This window comes from Cynocephalus volans, chromosome 15 (genome assembly GCF_027409185.1).
Source record: "Cynocephalus volans isolate mCynVol1 chromosome 15, mCynVol1.pri, whole genome shotgun sequence".
Taxonomy (NCBI): Eukaryota; Metazoa; Chordata; class Mammalia; order Dermoptera; family Cynocephalidae; genus Cynocephalus; species Cynocephalus volans.
The window spans coordinates 40,848,260-40,873,700 of record NC_084474.1 but is presented as its reverse complement, the minus strand read 5'-3'; the positions used below and the strand labels follow the sequence as shown (position 1 = coordinate 40,873,700).

The 25,441-nt window shown below is 35.9% G+C and overlaps 1 protein-coding gene across 9 annotated transcripts in view; it reads right to left on the bottom strand.

Moving 5' to 3' along the window:
- The window catches only part of RALYL (RALY RNA binding protein like), a 711,785-nt gene that overhangs the window by 104,091 nt on the left and 582,253 nt on the right, over positions 1–25,441 (bottom strand). For all 9 annotated transcript variants that reach the window (XM_063079136.1, XM_063079135.1, XM_063079134.1 and 6 more), the window contains one exon: positions 14,399–14,431. In XM_063079136.1, coding sequence (XP_062935206.1) covers positions 14,399–14,431 — 33 coding nt within the window. The remainder of the gene's footprint in view (positions 1–14,398; positions 14,432–25,441) is intronic.

The window sequence follows — 25,441 nt, the reverse complement described above, 5'->3', positions numbered from 1 at the left end:
TGTTTTTGTTAAGTCAATATTCAGTATTTATATTGTTATGACTATGTAAATATTTACAGTTCAGCAATATACTGTGCAATGACTACATTTCCTTATTGTACAAATTGTCGTTTATTTGGCACTTATCATGGCCTTATTTTTCCAGCTTCTTCCTGGATCTCTCCACTGTCTTGCTGTGTAACCCAGATGGGTCCTTTCTAGGTCTGCTACAAAGCTACCACCCTGGTACTTCTCTTCACCAGTCATTTGGGGACTTGCTTTTCTTTTGTGTTAGACTTTTTTTTTTTTTGATTAATTCAATAATTTTGGTGTAACAACCTTCAGAAGATTTCTTACAAAGGATTTGTGAATCATTAGATTTATGAAAATACAGCTAATCTCATTATTTATGGATTCTGTATTTGTGACTTTGCAAAATTAATTTGTAACCCCTAAATTAAAACAGGGCTTTTTTGGTCATTTAGACACATGTATAAAAGCGGCAAAAATTTTGAGTCACCTGACGCACATTTTTACAGCTTATGTTGCTGCTTAAAATGGCCCCAAGCATAGTGCTGAATTACTGTTTAGTGACCCTGAGCACAATAAGACTGTGATGTGCCTTACAGAGAAAAGGCATGTGTTAGATTAGCTTCATTCAGTCATGAGTTATGGTGCTTTGGGGCTGTGAGTCCAATGTTAATGAATCAACTGTACACACACACACACACACACACACACACACACACACACACGTACATACATATGTGAATATATTAAATAAGGTGTCTTTAAATGGAAATGGAAACACACATACAGCAAGGTTACTTATTGATCAGTTGACAAAACTGTTGTGACCGGAGGCTCACAGGAACCTAGGCCTATATTTCCTCTACAAGCAATGGTTCAGTATTTGTTAATTCGGTGTTTGCAGTGACTTTACAAAACATAACTACCACAGATAACAAGAATAGACTGTATCTTTTTCTATCTTCGTGCTTAACTCGTAGTTTGTTTGGCTTGGTTGATGGTCTTAATCTTCAGTCTGGAAACAATTTTTTCTCAGAATTTTGAAACGATTATTCCACTGTCTGAAAGTTTCTAAACTAGAGAAATTTGGTGTCATTCTGATCCCAAGTCTTTGTAGGTGGCTTTTATTCCTCTATTTGGACCTTTAAGGTCATCTCCTTATCTACAACAACCTGTTTAATTTTGGTCATTTTTCATTCATTGTGCTGAACACCTTATTATTTGAAAACTCACAGCCGTCACTTTTAGGACATTTTCTTCTAATTACCTATTTGATAATGTTGTCCTTTCAGATTTGTCTTTGCGAAACGACTGTTAGTTAGATATTGAGTTCCTGGAGTGAGCCTCTAATTGTTTCTAACTTATTTCTTTACTATTTTCCATCTCTTTGTCTTTTTGATCTTTTAAGTTCGTATTTCAAGCTTTCATTGAATTTTTTATTTCTGATACAATATCTTTAATTTCTAAGAAGCTTTTTCCTGTTCTTCTTATAGTCCTTTTAAGAATATTCTTTTAATATAAATACAATATATTTTCCAATTTCTAGGGGTATTAGTTATGGGTTTTATTTTTAGCTATTTTGTTTAGTTGAGTTTAGTTTTGTGCTTGTATAATTTCTTTATTTCTGTGAAGTTCTGATTTTTTCTGGTTTTATTTTTTTTTATTTTTTTATTTTAAAGACTTCCTCAGATGTCTGGTGATTCTTTGCTGGTTGGTCATTTTTCAGAGCAAGGCACCAAAAACCTAGTTTGAGCTCTGCGAGTGTGTGTATCTGTGTGTGTGAGTGTGCATAAGTGTGTGCATATGCATGTGCACAGGGCTTGTTGACAGGTGGAGCTCACTGGAATTTGACAGGGCAGAGTCCTAGTAGTATATTGGTGATATCAAAGGTCAATATCTGAAGGTCTCTCGGAATTGTCAATTTGCTTAGAGACGATAAACTGCTAATTTCAAAATAAAGAGAAGTCTCATCTTGGTCTAATACTGAAAAATAATGTCATTTTTGGGTTACCCTAATTTTTCCATAGCCATTAAGATAGTGGTAATTTTTTTTTTTTTCTCCTCTGTGAGCAGAAGGACAGGTTAGACTGCTAGGAATTAATGTGATTTCTGGTGTCCAACAAATATTTCACATATTTTAATTTTCCTTCTAATGGTGAGATCTATTGCAAAGCAAAGGGAACTCCTTGTTGAAGGCATGCATTTTTAAAAATGAAGACAAAATAAAGAGAAGAAGCAGAAGGGAGGAGGAGGAAAGTGGGAAGGAAGGGTGGGGGAAGAAGTAGGAGAGAGGGAGAATGGAGGAGAGAGGAAGAGAAAGGGAAAGGAAGAGCAGGAGAGAAAGGAGGGGAGGAAAAAGGAGAATGAGAAGGAAAGAAAGAGGAGTCAGGGAGTGGGAGGAGGAGAGAGGGAGATAAAAGGAAGTGGGAGGAGGCAAGAAGGGGAAAAAGGGAGAGAAGAGTCGAAGAAAAGTTGAAATGTAGTCAGGACTTTCCAATCTCTCTTGATGTAGTCATTGCTTAACTTTTCATTTATGTTATCCAGCATCTCTTCTAAGACACACTTTGGTCCAGCCGAATGGTGCTACTAGCTGTCCCCAGAACAGAAATGAAACCAGCCTGACTTTGTGCACCGTTCTGTACTGAGTCCCACAACTTTTCATCACCCCTCTTTCAAGAGGTATCAGGTAATGCCTTATGTGGCAGCTATCTGTTTGCTTTTATTTTATCTTCTTGAGCAGATTAGAGTCCTCAGGCAATCAGTGCCTTGTATTACAGATAACAGCTTATTGGTTTTATCCTTTTCATTAGATTCTAACCTTTTCGAAGGCAAAGACTTGATCTTGTTCATGGTCTCCAACTTATTGTAGTGAAGGACCAGGTTTTTATATAAAAACTTTCCAGTCCATTGCAGCCTGATACTTTTGTGCAGAATCCTACACTTAGATGTCAAAGCAGTATCAAAAGGCTGTAAAACTTTTTAAATGCTTATTATTACTTTCTGTACTTATGTAGTGATGAAATGGTAAAAACAGCTCACAGATTGGCACTGTTTTAGAGAAACACCAATCTTGTCCACTGTTGTATCTTCATTGAAACTATCAATATGACTTGAATAGAATTTTGCACTGAATAAATCTTATCTAAATATAACTCAATTGATATTCAAAAGTAAAAATAAAGATCTTGGAAATGAAGTCTGGACTAGAATAAAATGGCATCCTGACATCCACTTCTTGCTTTCAACCCCTAGTTTATACATTGGAGGTTTAAATGTTGAGCAATTAATAGTACTCTAAAAAAATGTGAATTGTAGAATTTTATCAACATATTAGATATTAAGTCAAAATAATTTTGGCACCACCCTTCATCTGACATTGTCAAAAATAAATGTCTAAATACTTTACTAAATTTTTCAGCAAGGATGGTTTGATGTTGTGATCTTCGTAACATGTAAGGAAAGTTCAATATTTAATCACACAAAGAGGAAGATATGCCTGTCCAGTGGACTAGTTTAGAGCAGCAGCTGACATTGTTATCACTTAACACTTAGCACACACACACTGCCCTTCAAATAATGAAGTGATGCACTTAATAAAATTGGCAGCTGTTCATTGCAAAAAAAGGCAGCAATGCTATCAAATCCTTTCTCATGAGCTTCAAACCAAAACCTAGAAACTTAAGAAAATTAGGAATGAATGCTTTGATTTATTGGGCAGCCCACTAATGTGTGACTTGGTCGCCCTATACATGAATTGGGAGTACTCAGCCTGCCACAGGGCTATGGAGATTAATGTGTATGATCAAAGGCCCACGATTTACAGAACACATCTTTAAAATAACTTCTCTAGAGGAACCTCACTTTTTAAAAGGCTTTCAAAATTTTTAGTATCTAATTGCGCTGTAACATACACTTTATTTAAATACTGCCTGCATGATATGATAATCTAGCCAATATCTGGAGGAAATGTCTCATCAGGTGTTTCAATTTTTATATGCTTTTCATTGAAGCTAAGGGAAAACTGTAGTCAAAGGCTGCCTGCTGTTGTATCAAACCACAGGCAAGTTATTTTATTTTGAAGTTGAATGTGGTCTGTAGCTTCCAATGGTACATTCCAAATGTGCTCTAGTAAAATTTCACCAAGGAAATAATCAGGTCTCTAAAAACATGAAACATTTGGGGCTGACTTTTCATTTTAGTATCTATCTTAGTTGGCATACAAAAATCTAGCCACTCAATGCATTTTCTTTTTCCTGATAAGCTCTTGAAGCATAAGTGATGTCTGGCTTTTGCTAATATTTGGCAGCTATTGATTATGCTGTGATAATTGATTTGTTCTGCAGAGTTGAGTAGAAAATCCTTTTGAATCAAAAAGTATTTCTGTTCTTTGAAAATGTCATTAAAAGTATTGAAAAGGTCACCTTTTGAGATTGATGAAATAAAGATCAGTCATTCTTGGCTGGATGAACAGAATGTAATCAGGAAGTGAGGCTTTAAAACTTTTGCTAGCACTTTTATAATGCAAATCTGGAATTCACAGTGCCTCTAAAAGCAATAAATAGCTTTTTATGTACATGACTATTTTCCTGAATAATTAAAGCTATTATTTAGACATTTGTGATGATTCAAATGAATATGAAACTCAGAAGAGAGCATGTCATGATAGAATGAATCAAATTGCCAGCTCTTTAAGCAAAAGCCCCAGACTGAGCTTCATTCTGAAATGGCTATCAATATTCCGTGTGTCTCTATGAAGATATCTCAGTCTTCCAACATTAAAAGAATGACATCTATTTTGTCTATATGAGAATCAGTAAAGATTCATTGAACAACACAAAATAAAAGATAATCAGTATTTTGAACCCTTTAAGATAAGTGCTGTTTATATTGCCAGGAAATTATTTAGATAATCAAGTATGATTCAATTGGAAATTCAACTTCAATTACATTTTATAGAGTTAAAAAAAAAGGAGAAAGAATTTATTCTTTTCAAGTATGCTTAATTCATTTTCTTTCCTTTGAGGTGGGGTGAAGGTAGTCAAATGACTGAAATCAAAGTACTTTATTTGGTTTGCATTCTAATTTCTAGTGAGTGATTGATTTCCAGGCTGATTTTAAAAGTATACGAGACTAAGACCTTGTTTTAAATTGAACCAACAGCACTCTCCTCATGTAGTATTTCTACATTTGACATCTAAATAATCTTAGCCACCATTTCTGTTTTATTCATATATACATTCAATAAGTGTATTTTTCATCAGTCAGACAATATGATTACTCTTTCCAATGTGGTTTGACACTTTAAAAAACTCATGTTCCTTGAAAACAGTGCTGGAGCAGTAAGGAAACAGTGGTAGTTGTGTAAATAAATACACCTCTCAAAGCTTTGGTTGTTTTAAACTTGATACCATAACATCACTTAATAGTTCTTCTCATGAGTGAGGCCTTCTACATGTCATGTTTACTTATTTACTTTCTCATGTATGGGTGTTTGATGTCTGTTAAACTAGTTTGGCTAATTCTGAATTAGCTAAATTAGGCTACTTCAGAATTGTGTAATATGAAGTGGTCATAGATTCTCCATAGATTTTAAAGGACTTCTCATAAGACCAGCTTTTTAAAAAATAATTAAGTGGTGAGGATTGCTACAACAGAGAGTTTAGAGGGTACAGTTAGGCTATTTAGCTAATATTAATTAAGTTACAATTTTAACAACATTTTATCTTAAATATACACATAACTGTATGAAACCAGATTTGTTATTGAGTTGAATTGTCTTAATGATTAAGTATGTTCTCTCTATCTAGCTATCCTAATAGATCGATTTTTAAGTGTCTTAATTTATTATGATCAAAGATCTCATCCAAGTTTTTAGGGGGGAAGTTGCCTATGATGTATAATTGTACCAATTCTCAAAGTAAAACTGATATGAATTGTGACATTTGGCTTAATGTGACACTTTGTTATATGAACAAATTAGATAGTAGTGGAAGGGCTGATAACATTCTTTTAAAATATCATCAGCTATAAAGTACTGCACCACTGCTTTCTTTATAAGCAGAACTTAAATAAATCTATTTAATGATCCTATACATTTTCTTCCCTCCATGTAACACTATATTCCTGTCTGCTATAATTTGCAATTACTTCTTTTTCCCGGAGAACATTTCACTGAAGAAATAAAAGCCATTTCAGTCACAACCAGCCCCTGTGCTTCCTAAGACATTTTTTAATTGTAAAGACTGAAGAAGACTCTTTTTGATGACTTTACTGTATTTTATTATTGAAGAGTAATGAGTTCTTGTTTCTTAAAAATGCATACAGGAGCCCATGTGTTCAAGACACCACTGTCAAAACATGCACATACATGATTGATTACCCAATTTACTGGTGATATTGTATGTGCTATCACAGTGCAGTTTAAATGATTTTGACAAGTACATAAGAGTGTCATTGACAGGTGCAGAAATAAATGATGGGCTTAAGCTTTCAAATGTTTTTACAGCATTTCACTGAGTGGCAGGTTGATAAATTAGAATTACAGTGGTAGCATTAGGCCTGAAAGCACAACTGTTTTAGATTACAAAAATAGCGCTGTGGAAACTTTGTGTACTCTCCAGAGAAGTAGCCTGGAGACCTTGGAAAAAAATTGAAGCAAGTGCAGTTGCTAAAGTAATCGTTAATTTTGTGGTAGCACTGTCTGAGTGTAAGAAACATGTGCAAAAAAATAGATTTTTAGAAGAGGAAAATTGACTTCATCCCCTTATTCCTTTTTCCCTGAAGACGCAGAGAAAATTGAAACCACACCACTAGAAGACAAGCATTGAATTGGCCATTAGTGACTCTACTGTGTCAGATGGGCATATTTACAGCTTAGGGACAGTTTCTAGTTAACCGTCCCTTAGTGTCAACACTGCACCTGAATTTCAGCTTGTCATACTATCACCATGATTCTACCAAAGTCTATTTGAGAAACCTCTAAGACATCACTCATTCACTAATCTGGATATTCTTAAAGAAAATGTTATTTCATCAGGCATTTTCTTTCCATTCTTATTTTATGCTCTTCAAGCCCTGCATCTTTTCAAATCATGCCTGAACTATTACAATGGCTTTCTAAGCGGCTCTGCTATGACCTCACTTTGGATAACAACACTCGTAAATTAAAAACAAAACAGACAAGCAGATGTTCATTGTCCAATGACTCCGCTTCATTCATAGAATGAACAGTAAGCTCCTTCCATTAGTCTAACTTCCTAATTCATACTCTACTTTAACTTGCCATTCTTATCTCTCTCCTGTCCTTTCATGAGCCTTTCAAGCTTCCTAGACTGGGATATCTGATGTGCTTGGCCCAGTGCCTTCTCTCTGTGGCCACTCACTCAATTCTTTCTTCCAGGAATTCCATTCTTAATACCTTGCTATTGAATTCTTACCTCCCCTTGAGGATAAACTCAGGTCCTGCTTTCGTGTTAATTTTCCTGACAATCTGGCCAATTTCTTTAACGTCTCAATTCTGGCATTAAGGCAACCTCTTAATTCCTAAATGATTGCTAGACACCCATCATTTGACAGCATTCATATAATTCTTTTACCTTTTAATACTCAACTATCAACCATCCCTAAATTAGTATTGCTTTCCCTTTTTCATGCTCCTATTATTAACTTTTTTTTAGTATTGTGCTTCATATTTTATATAAACCTAAGTATATTTGGGAATTGTCTTTCTGTTTCATGCTGCTGTTTAATTTTTTTCTTGCATTTCTTTCTCAAAGATCTACCCTAGTAAGGCAGTTCTTCACTCCTGTGCTGATCTGATTTTCTTCTGAACTTCTACTCCCAGAATTCAATTCCATTACCAACCTTCCAGAATATTTAGGCCTTTAGATTTCTGTGATTCAGTGGAACTTACCTCTTTAGGTGAGATTTGTGACATAACTTAATCATTGCACAGAATATTAATAATAATTGATAATTATTTCCTGTTTACTATGTGTCAAACACTATTCTAAGCACTTTAAATATTATCTCATTCATAACAGCCCTAAGAGTTAGTTACTACCTTAGGTGAGAAAGCAGAGGCTGAGAGGAGTTAAACGAACTGCCCAAGTCACCTAGCTAGGAAGTGACAGAATGGGATTCAAACAAAGGAAATAAAATTATAGAACTTAGGCTCTTAAAGCAGGTGGTTAATACTATAATAATGTATAGCATCTCTGACACAAACTGGATAAGAGTAAAATAATTTGAATCTTTAACCTAATAAGAATGTCAAGTTTTAACAAAGTTTTCATAAGAGCAGAAGTATATTGAAGACCCAAATTCAGTTTCAAGACTGGAAAGAAAAGAGGAAAGATATCCCTCAAGGAAAATGATTTAACAAAATACAGATAGTGATTATGAGGGTCAGTTTTGGGTGCAGGATGAGCTTTGCTCTCCTGACAGTGTTTGCTCCCTCTGGGGGAGTCCCCTACATCTTGGGGGACTTAGGACATCTAGGTTTGGCTGGGCCATGATCAACTCACCCATAGAGACAGTGCCTCGATAGAAATAAATATAATACTTCCAGTATTTCTTATTCTTGATGCATTCTTGAAGATCTCGCAACCAAACCTAGGAAATCATACATTCTGAGATAAATCTATATTGCTTTTAAATTGTCCTGAGTTATTTAAATTATTCCGACCCAGTGAAAAAAGTCTGAAAAAATAGTTCACCCGTGTAATAATCATCCTCATAATGACGGAACTCATGAAAAAACTCATCAACTGAAAAATGGTATAAATCAAAGTTTCAATTCCAAAATACAACTGATTCATATTAAGGGCTTCTTTTAAAAAGGTCAACTTCATGCTGAAGAGGTAAGAGAAATAATTCACATGAACATTTTCATCTGGTGCCTTGAGTGTATTTAAGTGGCTCAGTGTCTGCAAAGTGTCAACAGTAACAGTGCTTGTACTTAAAGAGAGCTCATGCTTTATCTTGTCATGCACTTTTGCAATGGGAATCTCAAACTTCAAATGAATAGGATCTTCATTTCCCCCTTATCTGTACTTTTCATTAAAAAGCAGTAAAAAGTTTTTCCAAGGCAAGACTAGTTTTAAACTAAGATTTATATCTTAGAATCTTAATTGAGACAATCACTCTGTTCTTATTCACTTTTCTGAATGCAAACTTGATGCCTGTTTTCTCCCAGCATAATTCCAAAATCAGAATCTATCTGATGCTACCCTAAAGGAATCCATCTGATGCTACATTTGCCAGTACAGTTTTTTTAATTGCTCTAAAATTTAATGTTTTGAGAATGATAAGAACACCAGCCATCTTGTATTTATTTAGCTCCAAGCTTAAACTTCACACTAAAAAACCACACTGTTCAACTTATTTTTTTAATGTTAAGTGAGTGAGTGGGCAAGAATTTTAATTTTTTTTTAGTATTGTCTCATTTGTAATTTTAACATTTAAATTTATTAAAAAATTTATTTTATAGTAATATGAACATATTTAATATATGTGTAATAAACTCAATAAATTTAATAAATATATAAATAAATCTATATAAAATTATTTTTAATAACTTAAAATAGAAAATATTTTATCAATTTTAATAAACAGATATTTATTAAATACTTAATATTTAAATTATATTAATTAATATTTAAAATTTTAAGATGTCATATAATACCAGTCTTGGGTCAACATCAGAATGAGTCTCTATGCACGTTAGCACAGGTAGTGTGGAAATGTCCATGGCACATCTTCTGGGCTCCTTGCATCTATCCCAGTCTCTGATGGGTGAACTCCAAGACAGTTCTAGATCAAGGTGGCTGCCTCCACCATATGCATCCAAAACAAGGAGAGACTGTGGTAAGTTATATTTCAAAGATTTTCTGAAGGCTTCCAAAGACCATAAGTGTCTATATGAGCAACTTGTGTGTGTATGTGTATGGGAAGGACAGAGGAGGATGGAAGCACAATGTGGACAGTGGTCCCCAAGTCTAGTTGGTATCAGAATTGCCTTGGTAGCTTTGAAAAACACTGCATCGATGGACCTACCCTAGGTGAACAGAATTGGACTCCAGGGTGAGCCTTCTAACATAGTCTAAGTACATTAGAGGGAAACTACATTAAAAGAGATTACAGGTAATGTTTAATTTTTCTTTATGACATTTTATTAATCATTTTGTGGTGCATATGAAGGAAAATTCTTATGTCAAGATGTAGTTGAAGGTAAGAGATCCGAAATTTCACTCAACATTTTTTCACAATTCTCTGCTCAGCAAGCAAATATTTTCTTGTTATAACTTTCTTTGACAGCTTTTTTCCATTCAGATTGAGATTATGTTGTGACATTTAAAATTTTTTATTTCAGAATTAATGTAGCACATTTATCCAGAGAAGAATTTGGCACCCTAATTTAAGAAGAGATACACATTAAAAATGTATCAATCCTTCTATTTAAAAAATTTAGATGACAATTATTAATGTTCATCATTAAAATCTGAAACAATGTCTATACTCAACTTGCTTGATAGTTCATTCCATCACAATTTTTATTTTTTTCTCTTCATTATAAAACTTCTTTTGGCTTCCACATGTAACTCAAAGCACTGCCTGAAGAATGGACCTTTATTCTTTGAACTATTTCAGAGCTCTCTGACTTTTTAGGGCATTTATACATGAGTATACCTTCCAGGACATTTATGAGCAATTCCTATGTACCAAGAATAGCACTAAATGCTTGACCTAAATTATCTCGCTTAATCTCAATTTCACAAATAAACACCTGAAGCTTGGGGGTTTAAGTAACTGCCTAAACTGATACAGCTAGCTTGTAAGTATCAGCCTGTGCAGGTAAAAACAACTTTTAGAAGTACATGTTAAAATGTGTGTGGAACCACAAAAGACCCCGTATCGTGAAAGTAATTTTAAACAAAAAGAACAAAGTTGGAGGTATCATATAACCTGACCTCAAAATACACTACAAAGCTATAGTAACCAAAATAGTACGGTACTGGCATAAAGAGACAAATTGATCAATGAAACAGAATAAAGAGCCAAGAAATAAAACCCACATATTTATAGCCAACTTATTTTCAACAAAGGTGCCAAAAATATACAATGGGTAAAGCACAGCCTCTTCAATAAATGGTGCTGGGAAAACTGAGATTTCCCATACCAAAGATTGAAACTAGACTCTGATCTTTCCCCATATACAGAAAAATGAACTCAAAATAGATTAAACAACTAAATTTAAGACCTGAAACTATGAAACAGCTAGAAGAAAACATAGGCAAAATGCTACACATGATGAGAGTGGGCAGCACTTTTTTGGATTAAAAAAAGTCAAAGGCAACTAAAGCAAAAATGGGCAAATGGGACTACATCAAACTAGACTGTTTCTGCACAGCAAGGGACACAATTAATAAAGTGAAGAGACAGCCTACAGGATGGGGGAGAGTATTTGCGAACTACACATCAGACAAGGGGCTAATATCCAGAATAAATAAGAAACTCAAACAACTCAACAGGTAAAAAAGCAAATAAATAACCTAATTGAAAAATGGCAAAGAACCCAAACAGATATTTCTCAAAAGAAGACATACAAATGGCCAACAGGCACATGAAAAAATGCTTAATATCACTAACCATCAGGGAAACACAAATTAAAACCACAGTGAGATATTTTCTCACCCCAGTTAGAAGGGTTATTATCAAAAAGACAAAACAGCAAATGCTACCAAGGATGTGGAGAAAAGGGAACCTTCCTACATTGTTGGTGGGAATGTAAATTGTTACAGCCATTGTAGAAAACAGCATGAAGGCTCCTCAGAGAACTAAAAATAGAACTATCTTATGACTCAGCATTCCCACTACTGGGTACATACCCAAAGGAAATGAAATCAGCATATCAAAGAGACACTTGTACTCCCATGCTCATTGCAATGCTATTCACAAGAACCAAGAGATGGAATCAACCTAAATGTCCATCGGTGGATTAGTGGATAATAAAACTGTGATACGTATACATAACGGAATGGAATACTATTCATCCATGAAAAATAATGAAATACTGTCATTTGCAGCAACATGGATGGAACTGGAGAGCATGATATTAAGTGAAGTAAGCCAGGCACAGAAAGACAAATACTGCATGATCTTACTCAGAGTGGAATCTAAATTAAAAAAAAAAAAATTCCCATAGAAGTAGGGAGTAGAATAATCATGACCAGAGGCTGTGAAGAGAGAAGGGGCTGGGAAGGGGGAGTGGAAGTGGTGGATTAATGGGTGCAAAGCTATGGTGTGTACCCTAAGTGAATCAATGTACGGTATATGCATGTATTGAAACAACACACTGTATCACAGAAACATGTACAAATATCAAAAAATTTTAAAATTACATATTAACAATAAAACATTGACGGGCAAGAGACTGACGTACGTAATATTCACACTTTTTAAAAATTGAACATAGAATTAAAATTAATGTAAGTGAGGTGTGTAGGAGGAGACAAACTCAATGCTACATATTCATGTGTCAATTGATACTATAGACCATAGACCATGTACTTATTCCCTTTGGCATGTGGCTATGAATTAAAAGTCATAAATTTGGATAATGGTTCTTATAGTAGACTGCCTAGTGCCTGGTGGGCTTACATGTCTGTTACATTCACTTTCACCTCATCCTCTTACAAGACAGGGGCAAGAGAGAGATTCAGACATGCTTTTGGACAATTTTATTTAAAATAATTTTCTTGGAGAGGAATGGAGAAATTTGACTATAAGTTAAAATACGCAATAAGCAGAGCCACTTGGATTGCATGTTTCCTACCACTTTGCTTTTAAGACATACCTAAGGAACGCCAGTATCTTATTCATGCCATACCAGTCTTCCCACTTTGGCATTTGGAAAATTTTTCTCAGGGCTCTAATACTGAGTACTAAACTCCTGATAAGTTTAAAACAAAGATTACTTAGGGTCTGCCCTTGTAAAACAGAGGTATGAAATAAAAAATGGATTCCATCTCAAACTAGCTGGGAGAACAGGAAAGGCTGCAGAGAAACTGCATTAAGTGAGGCATGAAGAGAAGCTATTTCAGCCCTCTTGACTTGAGGGCAGACACATATGCATTCAAAATAAAAGATTTCTTCGGTTTTAGAGATTTTAACAATAGGAGCTGATGATCGATGTAGGCAAGAAGCATGCACTAACGATTTTTTTGGACTAGACCAACTTGACCTTTTATTTTTCATGAAGTCCTCCAATACATGAATGAATACACTCCATTTTTCTCTTCCATCTCCCCTAGCAATTATTTTGATTTCCATTAATTAAATGGCCTTCTAAAATGCTTTTATAAGTAGTAGAAGGGAATTGAGAACTGTGTTGCTCAGTAAGTGAAAGACATATTCAAGGGCCATGAACAAAGTAATATAACAAAATTGATCTGATCATTTAAAAATTTAACCCCATCCTTTGTTTCTGGTCATTAAACATGAATATCGTAGCTGCCAATGTGTGATTTTTTTTCTCATGAAATATAGCATGATTTCCTTTGTTTGAAATGAAATCTTCCAGTACTTTTTGATACTTTATAACCTCAACCATAATGCTGAGCATGCAAAAGTCCCTTCATAAGACATTTTAATATATTGGTTAAAAGATTATCTATAGATCAGATAAAAACATTATTGATTATTAATTAGTTCTAAATGCCTGAAAATAGTATGTGTGTATTCTTGTGAACAATATTATTACTATTATTATTATTATTATTATCATCATCATCATCAGTATTATTAGGACAAGTACTGTGACTCAGAAAGGTACCTATCAGAGGAGGCAAAGATTAGTTCTAACTCAGTCTGCCTGAGGGCTCTTCAGCTTTGTGTTCAGAGAAGCAGTCAGTGTGAGTGAATTGGAGAAATAAAAGTGAAATGAGAGCAAAGGAAAAAGTATAGATCCAGATTCTGAAGACATTTAGAGAAGGAAGGGGAAGAAACACTGCACAGAGTAGATTGAAAAGAAATAGAGTACAAAAATGGGTAAACAGACTAGGAATGGTGAAGCTGTGGCTCAGAGGAATTTTTAAAACGAATCTAAGCATATCTTTACACGATGAGAATATGGATAATCACTGTTTACCTTGTTTAGTTTTTATAGAAGATACAGGATTCCATATATCTTAATTAACTGAATTTTTGAGCTCACAGAACAGCCTAGAGAGCATTTTAGTTGTCTTTTTAAAACATAAATTGCAGTGTTACATGTAACGATATGTTATGATTTTGAATATAGGATTCTGTGACTGTAAATACCATCTCAAGAGACGTTGTTCATTTGAACTAAGGAATTAACATCCAAAATATTTTGACATATACTCACCCAACAGACAGGAAAGGCTCCTTGGATTCAAGCCTATGAGAAAAAATATGAAATATTTATTTTAATATAACAATTTGCTGTTATTCAAAAATTGCTTTTACATGAATATGACAGAATTATTATACTTGTTTGGATGAAAATGCATAATTTAGCACCAGTAAAATGCTACACACAGTATATTAAGACCTAACTAGACTATTTCAAACTTTGGCTGGATTAATGGAGAGGCTAAATAAAATGACAGAGCTTTGGAATGGGAATGTAGCATTTAAAAGTTAAACTAAAATGATAAAAGCGTTAGTCTAATTCTGATTTACACTTACTATATTTACTTATTTTTATTCATGGTAATTGGTTTGTAGAAGTTTTCATATAGCTATTTGTGGTTGTAATAGTGAAGAAATTTATAATGCATTTGGTTACAAATCGGCTGAATATTGATTTGCAGGGTAAATATTTTGTAATGAAGAGAAAGCAGCATACCATATGTGATCGTTTATTGGCAACAATACCCCTTGGGGCAGGTGACAGATTAGGGTCCTTCTCCCTCCTCTGTGTCTCTTAAGAACTGGATATTTTCTGTATGTCCTAACTTATCAAAGGGGAAGTCTAATCCTGAAGGTTCTAGTTCATCGTGACATCTTGAAAAAGGCACTTAAAAAAACCTCCTGTGTTTTACTTTTTTCATTACAAAATGGGCTACGATTGCTTCCAGCTAATTTTCTGATTTCATAAATTAATTTTATATTCTTTACAAAAGGTAAATAAATAGGAAAGGATCTACTTCTAAACAGTTCCTAATTAATAATTAAGGAGACCAGTGGGTAGGTGTGTATTGGTCATGTTATTTTCATTACAGGGTTTCTCAACATATGATTATGGTTTAGGCAAATACTGAAGACATTTTTAACTAAATACTACTAGTATTTTAAATACTATTTAAAAATTTTAAGAAGTTTTCATGTTTCAAAATATTTAATTATATATAAATAGTTGTAAGAAAATGACAGGAAATTTAATTCTGCAACAAAAATTGACTGACTATTTTTACTTATTGAGGGGAACAACTGAAATGACATTCTTAGAATTAGGCTTAAAACTTATTTTTATATGAATCTAAGCAATGAAGGCAATAATCACTTTTTGTCTCTATTTTTTTCTGTGTGTGTTAAAAAATAACTTTTGGAGGACTTATAGGCAGAGTTGACAGGAGTCTCTGCCACAGACCATGCTGCTTTGGGTGAACAATCAGAGCCGGAAGGGACTCATAGGTAGCAAATGCCCTAGCAATCTTCCTGGACAGCTACAAGTAGGGAGGCAGCAGATAAAAGCAATAGCTAGTGCCAAGAATTTGGAGGTATATATTTATGTAAACTTCCTTTTCTGAATTTCAATATTATTCACATCTCTACTTCCGTATAAATTAATCACTATATTGTGTATGTTTATTTTTTTTCATATGTATGTGATATAAATAAGCAAACAGAACTGGGGGAAAAGGTTAAAGATAAATAATGAAAAATGTTTTTAAAACACTTGCTTTATAAGAAATGACCAGTGAAAGAAAATTACCTTCAAGAAATGAGAGGGATTCTACATAATATGAAAGAGGAGACTATTTACTTTTCGGGTCATGATAATATACCATTTTTCCTTTATTTTCTATCTAATATCACTTGAAAAATAGATAACATATGGACATTACTGGGATCCCTTCTCTCTGTATTTGCCAGTAATTTCAGCCTAACCTTTATCAGACTCTAGTGCATGTGTGTGATTTGCTTGTGTGACGTGCTACGCTAGAGCAGCCCACTCCATCGTTTTAAGTACTGCACTGCATTGCTTTCCCTAAGAATATCATAAACAACTTGAATAAAAGAAAGTCCTACCACTTTTGCCCTTCTCTTTGCAATTATCAAAAGGCTGAGTTCAGAATGTGTTTGAATAGTATTTATTGATTGATTTTTTTTTTCCCCCGAAGGTGTCAGACTGTTTGGATTGGAGCACACAGGGATGTAGGTTTTACCACTGTCCCCACTGGTTAATATGGTTAGTCTGATTAGCTAGTCAGTTTTTCCCTTTTTCTCTCACCGCTTCACTTACCACTTCATCTAGATCCTTTCAAATGTTCAGTAGAAGGCTTGAGTAAAGAATTCAACGTTTTCAAAATGATGTTGGATTGAACGAGTTCTGAGTGATGTTCTATAAACCAGGTGTTTACAAACTCTGGCATACAGGCCAAATCCTGCTTGTCCCCTGACTTTTGGACCAATCCACCCACAAGGTAAGAATGTATTTTACATTTTAAATGGTTGAGAAATGCCAAAAAAAGAGTAATGGTTTGTGACACAAATTCATATTTTAGTGTCCATAAATAAAGCTTAGTGGAACGCAGCCATGCCATATTGTTTAAGATTGCTTTTGTGCAATAGCAACAAGCTGAGTAGTTGTGGTAGAGACTATATGTCCACAATTCTAAAATATTTACTGTATGTCCTTTATAGGAAAAGTGTGATGAGATATAATTATCTTGTTGGAAGAAATTAGAAACAACTTCTCAAAATAGGCACTTTTTACTTCTAATACACCTCAAGATATTTCCCCAGATTTTGAAATTCAGAATAATTTGAATTCCTTGTCTACATCACCACTTCAGCCTCTGACCCTACTAACAGATTCCCCTAAAATCCTGTTTTAATGTCACCACCTTTTTTGACAATTTCAACACCCATAGGAAGATACAGAAACTTTTTGGCTCTTCACAGATGTGTCCATACCAGTTTTTTATGCTGTTCTTTACCACTTCTCTTGCTAAATACTTTGTTCCAGGAACAATTGTCTGTTTATTGCCTGGACACATCTGGTTTAGCTTTGCTTTGGTGCCTTTGAGCATTCTATTTCTGTACCAGAATATTTTTTCCTTTCTTTCCTTATGCATGATCTATTTATCTTTTAAGTGCATCTCAGTCTCTAACTCCTTCATAAAGCCAATCCTGACAACTTCATCTTACAGGAACAAGCCCGTCTCTGAGCTTCTAATACTTACTATCTCCACCACAATGACATAATCTCAGAACAATAGTCTTGGATTAAAAAATGAATTCAGAGCTTCATTAACACTGGTAAGAATATTAAATCTGGATCTCTGTTTAGACAAGAGACTCTCAGCAGCTCTGTAGTGAGCCTGCTGATGGGCCCAGATGGAGATGGTTGCTGATGCTCATGGACATGGCAGAAAAGAAAGATTATTGCCCATTAGTCTCCCCAAGCCACTGAAGGTAAGTCCTAGTTACCAGGACTCCACAGCATCTTCTACAGTGAAGAAGAGCAATCAATCTTGGGGTGCCACCATCAGACCATCCTACTTCATGTCTCAACCTCAAAAGGATGACACACTATAGAGGATAGTGACAACTGGCCCATTTGAATGAGGCTCTGCTTTGCAACCCACTGAGCAGTTGTGATTCACTATATCAAACCAACTTCCTAGTCTTGAGATGATTCAGATTCTGATTAACCTCATTTTCCTGTTATACGGCAAACATCAAAGCCAGGTCAAGGGATCATTGTGGAGACTATGAGAGTATGTATTTAGTGCATCCAGCACAGTTCCTGGCACAGACTGCATCCTGATTGTCATGAATATGCCAAAGAAAGGTTGGTAACTCTAAGGGCTGAAACTGCTTGAATATATGAAAAGCTCATTTTAGAAATTCTAGTCCTGAAAAGTTAAAAAAAAAAAAAAAAGTAAAAGAAGAAAACTACTAGGAGAAACATGCCGCCTTTGGAGAAAATTGTTTATCAATTTAATTCTTTAGAAACAGATGATTACATTGTGATATGCCCAGAAAAAACTTTCCTAACATAATTTTGTGCAGTATTTGTGTCGTAAAGGAAAAGACTGATTTTATCTTTCCTAAGATTTACTTTTCACATGAAAGAGGTAGTGAATTTAATAATACTTCATTCAGAACCCATTAAGATTAGGAGTAGAATAAGATAAACAAACCAGTCTTCAGAAAAATAATACAATTACTAGAGAAATAAAATAGAATGTGAAATGAAGATCAATATTTGGGGCTAAAGAAATTACTATAGTGCCCCCATTATCCACAGGGAATACATATCTTCCAAGACCCCCCGTGGATGCCTGAAACCACAGAAAATACTGAATCCTGTACATACTATGCACAAGTTTCTTTTTCCTTCTTCACAATTTCACAGATAGAAGATTCATTCTTATTGTAGATTTTAGCAACCTCAGCATACAATTTTTTTTCTCTCCTTACTTTGATAACTTTCACTTCTTCATTTAAAGTAAGCACATTACGACTTCTCTTTGGCATTTCCAAATTGCTAGCATCACTCCTCTTGTGCTTTGGGGACATTATTAAGTCAAATAAGGGTGACTTGAACACAAGCACTGAAATACTGTGATAATCGGTCTGATAACTTAGTCTGGTATTCAGTGACTGACGGGCAGTTAGCATCTATAGCGTGGAGATGCTGGACAATGGGATGACCTATGTCCTGGGAGGGACGGCATGCAAATTAAAACTTATGAATTGTATATTTCTGTGAATTTTCACTTAATCTGTTTGGACTGTGGTTGAATGAGGACACCTGAAACCGCAGAAAGTGGAACCACGGATAAGAGAGGACTACTGCGTAATAGTTTGTATTTAACAAAAAGTGTACTGTATTACCAATGTCCAGGTATCATTCAAGATGCATTATAAACACTGATCTATTCAAACATTATGATACCCTCTGAGGTAGCTCCCACTTTACAGATGACCAAATTAGAAAGATTAGAGTCTTTCTCATTAACTCCTTTCCAACAACACTCACTTTCAGGAGATCCTCCTAGTTCTGTTGTTTCTGTTGCCCACAGCACTGTTTGTTTTGTTCTTACCTCTCAAGTCTTATTTTCACAGTTCAAATGATCATCAAGTTTTATATGGACCTTTAGAACAATCTCCTCAATGGCCTTCTTTCTTCAGTGTTTCTTTGGAATAGCCATATCTACTAGCAGAACTATCTTTCTAAGATACAAATATAATCATGAAATTCCTTCCTTATAAATCTCTGAGTGTGTTTAGGAAGTATTTTCTTATAATGCAGAGTGGGCTGGTTGGGAGTGATTCATAGCTATTCTCATAGAATCCTGTATCACAACCATGGAATACAAAAAATTGCCAGGGAAATTTCTGAGCTCCCCACTAAAACTGTACACCCCTTGAAGGTATGAACTCCCTGCATTTCTTCATTGGCATGAATCACGCCCACTTCATTGGAGGCTTTCAGTAATAATTTTGCTAGATGCACTTTCCCTGCCTTGCTCCTCCACCCTGCTACTCCCATTCCTTGCTTAGAGGGTCAAGTCCAAACCCCATAATATAAGTAAAGTTCATTCACAGTCTGGTTCCGGTGCACCTTCCCCACCTTTGCCTTCTACAACTTCAGCCTGCAGATTCTGTGCTCCAGCCAAGCTGAGCAGACCCCTCGCTGTCCGGGTGGCTTCTTGTCTTCTCGCACCTCTGTGCTTTGGCATATGCTGTGTTTTTGCAGAAATGATTTTTGAAAGACTGGTGCTTTGTCCTGAATCCAGAACATTTTATAAGAGTGTTCCCCTATTACAAAGGGTCTTCAAAAAGTCCATGGAAAGATTCATGTTATATTTTAATTCCATTTTTCCACAAACTTTTTGAAGTCTCCTCATATAGTCACAAGATTTTTTAGTTAAAATTGCCTAGCAGCAATATTGTTTACTGAAATATCTGATCTATTTTTTTTTGAATGATAACCTAAACTCTGAGTACATTTAAGGTGGATGGGCCAAAGGTCTTAAGGGCACAGGCTCTAGAATCAGATTGCCTGATTCCATTTCTGACTCTGCCACCTCTGGCTGTGTGGCCTTGGAGAAGTAAGGCAGTTTTCTTTGTGCCTCAATAATCTCATCTGCAAAATGGAAGTAATACTAGACTTAACTCATAGGTTTGTTGTGAGAAATAAATAAATAGATGCACATACTAGATAACTAAATAACTTAAGTGGATAAGTAGATAAGTAAATGCTTAATAAATATTAACTATCATTGTTATTATTATTTTTTATCCCTGAGTCCTCTGATCTTTGTTCCTGGATTCATGGTACGTTAATAGAAATAGAGTCCTGATTGGGGAATAGGTTGGTGTAATGATTATATATTAACGAAACATGTTGGGATATATTTGAGAAGATAGGCTGTAGCCAGCTGATGGAAATGTGGGACTGAAACTCAGGCGAGACATTTAGGGCTGGAAACACAGATTCAGGAGTCATGTCATCCATGTGAAGTTAGTGTATGAGATCATGAGGGCACCCAGAGAGAGTGCAGAAAGAGAAGGAAAGGATTGTGGAAAGAATATCTGGAATCACCAACAGGCCCTTAGGTGTACAGAAACAAAGTTCAGAGGAGGCAGGAGAACTGTTTAGCAAGTTATATTAACCTGTACCTGGGATGGCACCCAGCACATAGCAGATGCTCCCAAATGGTGACTGATGGGGCAAACTTTTGTCCAGATCTGTGTCGCCACCTTGAATCTGTTCAGTAGAATGGAAGTAAACAGAGAAGATTTCTCTCTGGAAGTAAGTAGCTCATGTGTGCTTAACCTAAGCCAGAAAAGAGCAGGAATCGAGGATTAAAATTCTCAGATATAGATTAGAGTTGATTTATAGGCCAAAGCTAGTGTCAGAATCTAATGATGTTTGAAATCTAGTCTGTCAACCCCAAAATTAACAAATTAATCCCTTAATAGGGAATGAAGGACTTCTCTTTTTTTACTGCATACTTTTTTTTCTCAAAAATAATTGATTTTCATATGTGTTTTGAAAAGTGTGTTAAAGACAAATATGAGTGCAAATATTTTATGTAGAAAAGAACAGTGTGGCTGATTCCTATCTGTCCTCACTACTGTTCTACAAACTCTGAAAGAGTCTAATAATTACCAAAAGAGCCAGAGCTTACCATGTGCCAAGCCCTGGAACACATGCCATTTTGACAATGACAGCAGAGGAGTAAACAGAATTTCAGAAAGACCAAGTAATTTTCTCTAAGTCACACAGCAAAGTGATGAGTCTTAATTCTATCACCAGCCTGACTCCAAAATCTGTACTCTTAGCCACTGCTCTTTACTCTTGAAAAGGGTAAAGAACACAATAAAATAGCATGACCTTTAGTCTATCTGGCCCCACATTGGGCGTGATGGTGACCAGGTCTTTGCAAGTTACCCCTTAGCTAACTGATTGCTCATTATTTATGAAATAATTTGGCATGCTCATTTTACAAATAACTTAATATACTTCTTGAAGATTATAAAGATCTTATTCTGATATTTAAAATTTAGTCTACAGCTCATTGTTGACCATTTCTTAATCTAAACACCTCCCCATGATATTTTCATCACTCTAAGGCCTTCTGATTTAAACAGATTTTTTTTCCAAGGTAAGTGATTAAGTGAGAGCAAAACATGATGACTAATCAAAGATAAGTACCTGTAAAGTCATTCTTACCTACCGAATATTTTGCATATTAAAAAATAACACAATTCTATTGGTATGCTTAAAAATTCAAAAAAAGAGTCTTTTTTATGTAATAGGAACAGGATTTTCATGGGTAACTCTAGGTCAATTTTTCGAGATCCACTGAAAATCAGAATCTGTCCGTGGTACTTATTCTCTTAGTATTCTCCTCCTCTCGGCTGAAGAGAATAAAACAAAACAAAAAAGAAGCCCAGGCTTCTCTGCTGCTGCCTAGGTCAGTCAGCACCACTGGTTGAAGAAGAACCCTTCTCCAGCTGTGGCTACCCACAAAGCTGTAGTGCTGTGATGGAGTCACAGGATTATGCCAAGTGCAGCCTTTTGTGCAGTTCTGTCAACAACACTGAGAAATTTGGGGCAGAGTGAGACTCTGAGTGAGACTGTGGTAGGATATTCTGAGGTGGCTGAGAGTGGAAGCAATCATTTCTTTAAAAGCTGGTATGCGCTAAAGCTGAGAGGTCAAATAAGTTTTAATTTTCATGTCAACTCTGACTAATTGATGGCGACTGCTGGGAACAATGTGTTGACAAGAATTCTAAACCTACTCAGGCCTCAGGCTGTGAGAAGGCTGTAATTAACCTATGTCTGTCACACGAATTAGAAGGGAAAGGAAAAGAATGATGTTCAAGTAGATATTTACTAACTTCCTGCTAATGGAAGGGACAGAAATTTGCTCAAGGCTACAGAAGGAATGAAGAGGTGTGCAGTCCTCAGTGGAACTTAGATTTCTAGGGGTATAGTCTGTATGTCAGTGTGGACAAATAATAATGTATATTTAATGCTCTGTATAGGACAGCCAATGTTTTGAAATTGTCACACTATTTGAAGCATTTTAACGTATTTAATCCTCATAGCCTTCCTGTGAAGTTGGTATCATTATCATCTCTATTTTATACATGACTAAATGGGGGCAGAAAAGGATTAATTAATTTTCCCAGGTTCTTGCTTACAGAAACTCACAGAGTAGGATGTTAGCACAGGCAATCTGATTAAGACCTTGAATCTTAATATTATAGTACAAATCTTCCATTTGTACTGTTTTCCTGTATGTTAATTGTTGACAATTAGAAGAGCATCAAATTCACCTACAATGCTGAGGAGAGCCAGGTTCCTTCCCTCCTACGGTGAGATTTTCCTACAGTGGATTTGCTTTCTCCAGAGTAAGAAGCAGCTTTGCCTGTATTTCCTGTCATACCTTTTCCAAGGGCTTTTCTGCCCCATTGAAATCTCTGCCTAGGGCTATCATCAGGCCCCTTGGTAAGTTCCATTTGCAGTTACCACCAGCTGAACCACTAATTCCAGGGACAGGTGAATGGATGGCTATGGTATCAACCAGGAATCTCAGTGGCAGCTTTGACACTCAGAGTCATGACATTTGCCACACTGAAAATTGAGGCTGCAGGGCTCATCTCCCTTGGACGAGCTGTATGTTCTTTCATAACTCCCCTGGGAGGACTGAACCTCAGCAAGAGGAATGGAGGTGAAGGATAAAGACCTTCCTGGCGAGAAAGATCATTAACCATTGGCAGATTTTCCTGGGAGACTTGAAACATTCTCCCCCACAGCTCTGGGGACAGCACTGGGGAGGTTGGCGGTGGATAATTTGGCCAAGGCTGACTGTGTGGGGTCTCACCCTTTCTCCAGTATGATTCACAATTAACCTCACTGCTCTTCACATTGGAAGGGAGTGCACACAACTCTGTGGATGTTTCTGTTAAATCAAGGAAAATGATTTTCTGAAAAGAAATACTTTCCAACTCAATTATTTTCATGTAGGAAGATTAGCTCATTTCAGTTCCAAACCTATGTAGTGAAAGGAAGTAAATTCAAGAAAAACGAGCAAGTGGCTGCTCAGCTATCTCTTTTGATCGTCTTATTTAGTTGCTTGCTAACGGCTGTTACAGAGAAACTGCATCTGTCAAGAGTGCAGACTGGAGAAGCAGGTAATCAGTCACAGAGTTACCCAGTTTCAGATCTCAATCCTCAGCCCTGCTCTTTGCAGAATTCTGATGTCATTTATCTATTTTCTCCACTTTAAGATGAAGATATCAGAGTCAACACAATTCCGTGAAGGAACTGTAATCATAATAAGTTATGCAGAGTGTGAATTGTGTTAAATGGCATAGTATATGTATTATAAGGGACGGCCCAGGAGGTTGGGATGATCGGACAACTTTTGTCCTCCCATGATTCTCTCCTGTCCCCTCCCATCCATTCTACACTCTTTGCTCTGAGAGAGTGGGCACAGGTGAAAAGAACTTTCTTGCTTCAGTCTTTCAGGTCCCTGATTCAGCTCACCCTCTCCCCTTCCTTCTCTTAGTAAAACACTTGAAAGCCATTCAGACTGAGTTGTAGGTAAGGTCTGATACAGCTTAGGGAACAACTACTTGTTTTTGCATGAGTTGTGCTTAGCGGTGTTTCTGTCTTCTCAATGACACACTGGTCTGGAGAGTTAATCTCCTGTCTGAGTTCTCGTCTTGGTAACCTCAGCCCTTCTCTGACCCAGCTCCTCCCCACTGCATCCCGCACCTCGGTTCTCTCAAGGAATTAAATTCTGGCACTTAGTTACAGAAAGAAATAATCTGAACAACCATATGCTGACAAAATTGTGTGATGCTAACCATCTGCTTGGACTATTCAATAGTACTTTCTCCTGGATTGTGTTGGAAGTTCCCCCTGACTGGCAATGCTGCATGTCAGCTTTATGTTAGAGTCCCTCTCACCCTACAGCTGTAGCGGTTTTATAAGTGTGTGGGTATAAATTCTAGGTCCCATCCCCCTCCCTGAGTAACTGCAGGATTGAGCTGTGAGCCAAAATCCAATGGATACAAAGTCATTTTTTCTTGTCAGAGTCTCTAATAGCCTCTACAATGCATGAATGGTGAATTATTAGTTGACATGAACTTGGAAGAATAATTGATCCAATTGATTACTCCTTACTAAAAATATTTTCTTCACTGCGTTTCCTACCACTCAGTCTATGTCACTAGTTGTTTCTTCCCAGTCACTTTTGCTGGTTCTTGACTTCAAATAGTAGCTTAGTCCTTAGAATTCTTCTCTTTTTTTAACCCTCTTGCTGTTCTCACCCAGTCTCGTGGCTTTGAATACTGTCTGTATACTGTGAGTCATAAATATGCACATACCGTTCAGACCTTTCCCCTGAACTCCAGATTGGACATTGAATTGCCTACTGACATCTTTACTCATGTGTCTAACCGACATCTCAACTTCAACATGTCCTCAAACTAAAGTAATCTCTACCTCTCACCTTGGCCTATTCCAACCTCTCCTGTGAGTCTTCTTTATTTCATTTAATTGCAACTTCATATGTCTAGTTGCTCAGTCCCCAAATCTTGGCAACATCTCTGGTAGATAATCTGGCCATCATTACTTCATCCCTCCACCATCAACAGGTAGAATCTATGTCTCCATGAGAAGAATGTGGTAGATGTGATATTGTGG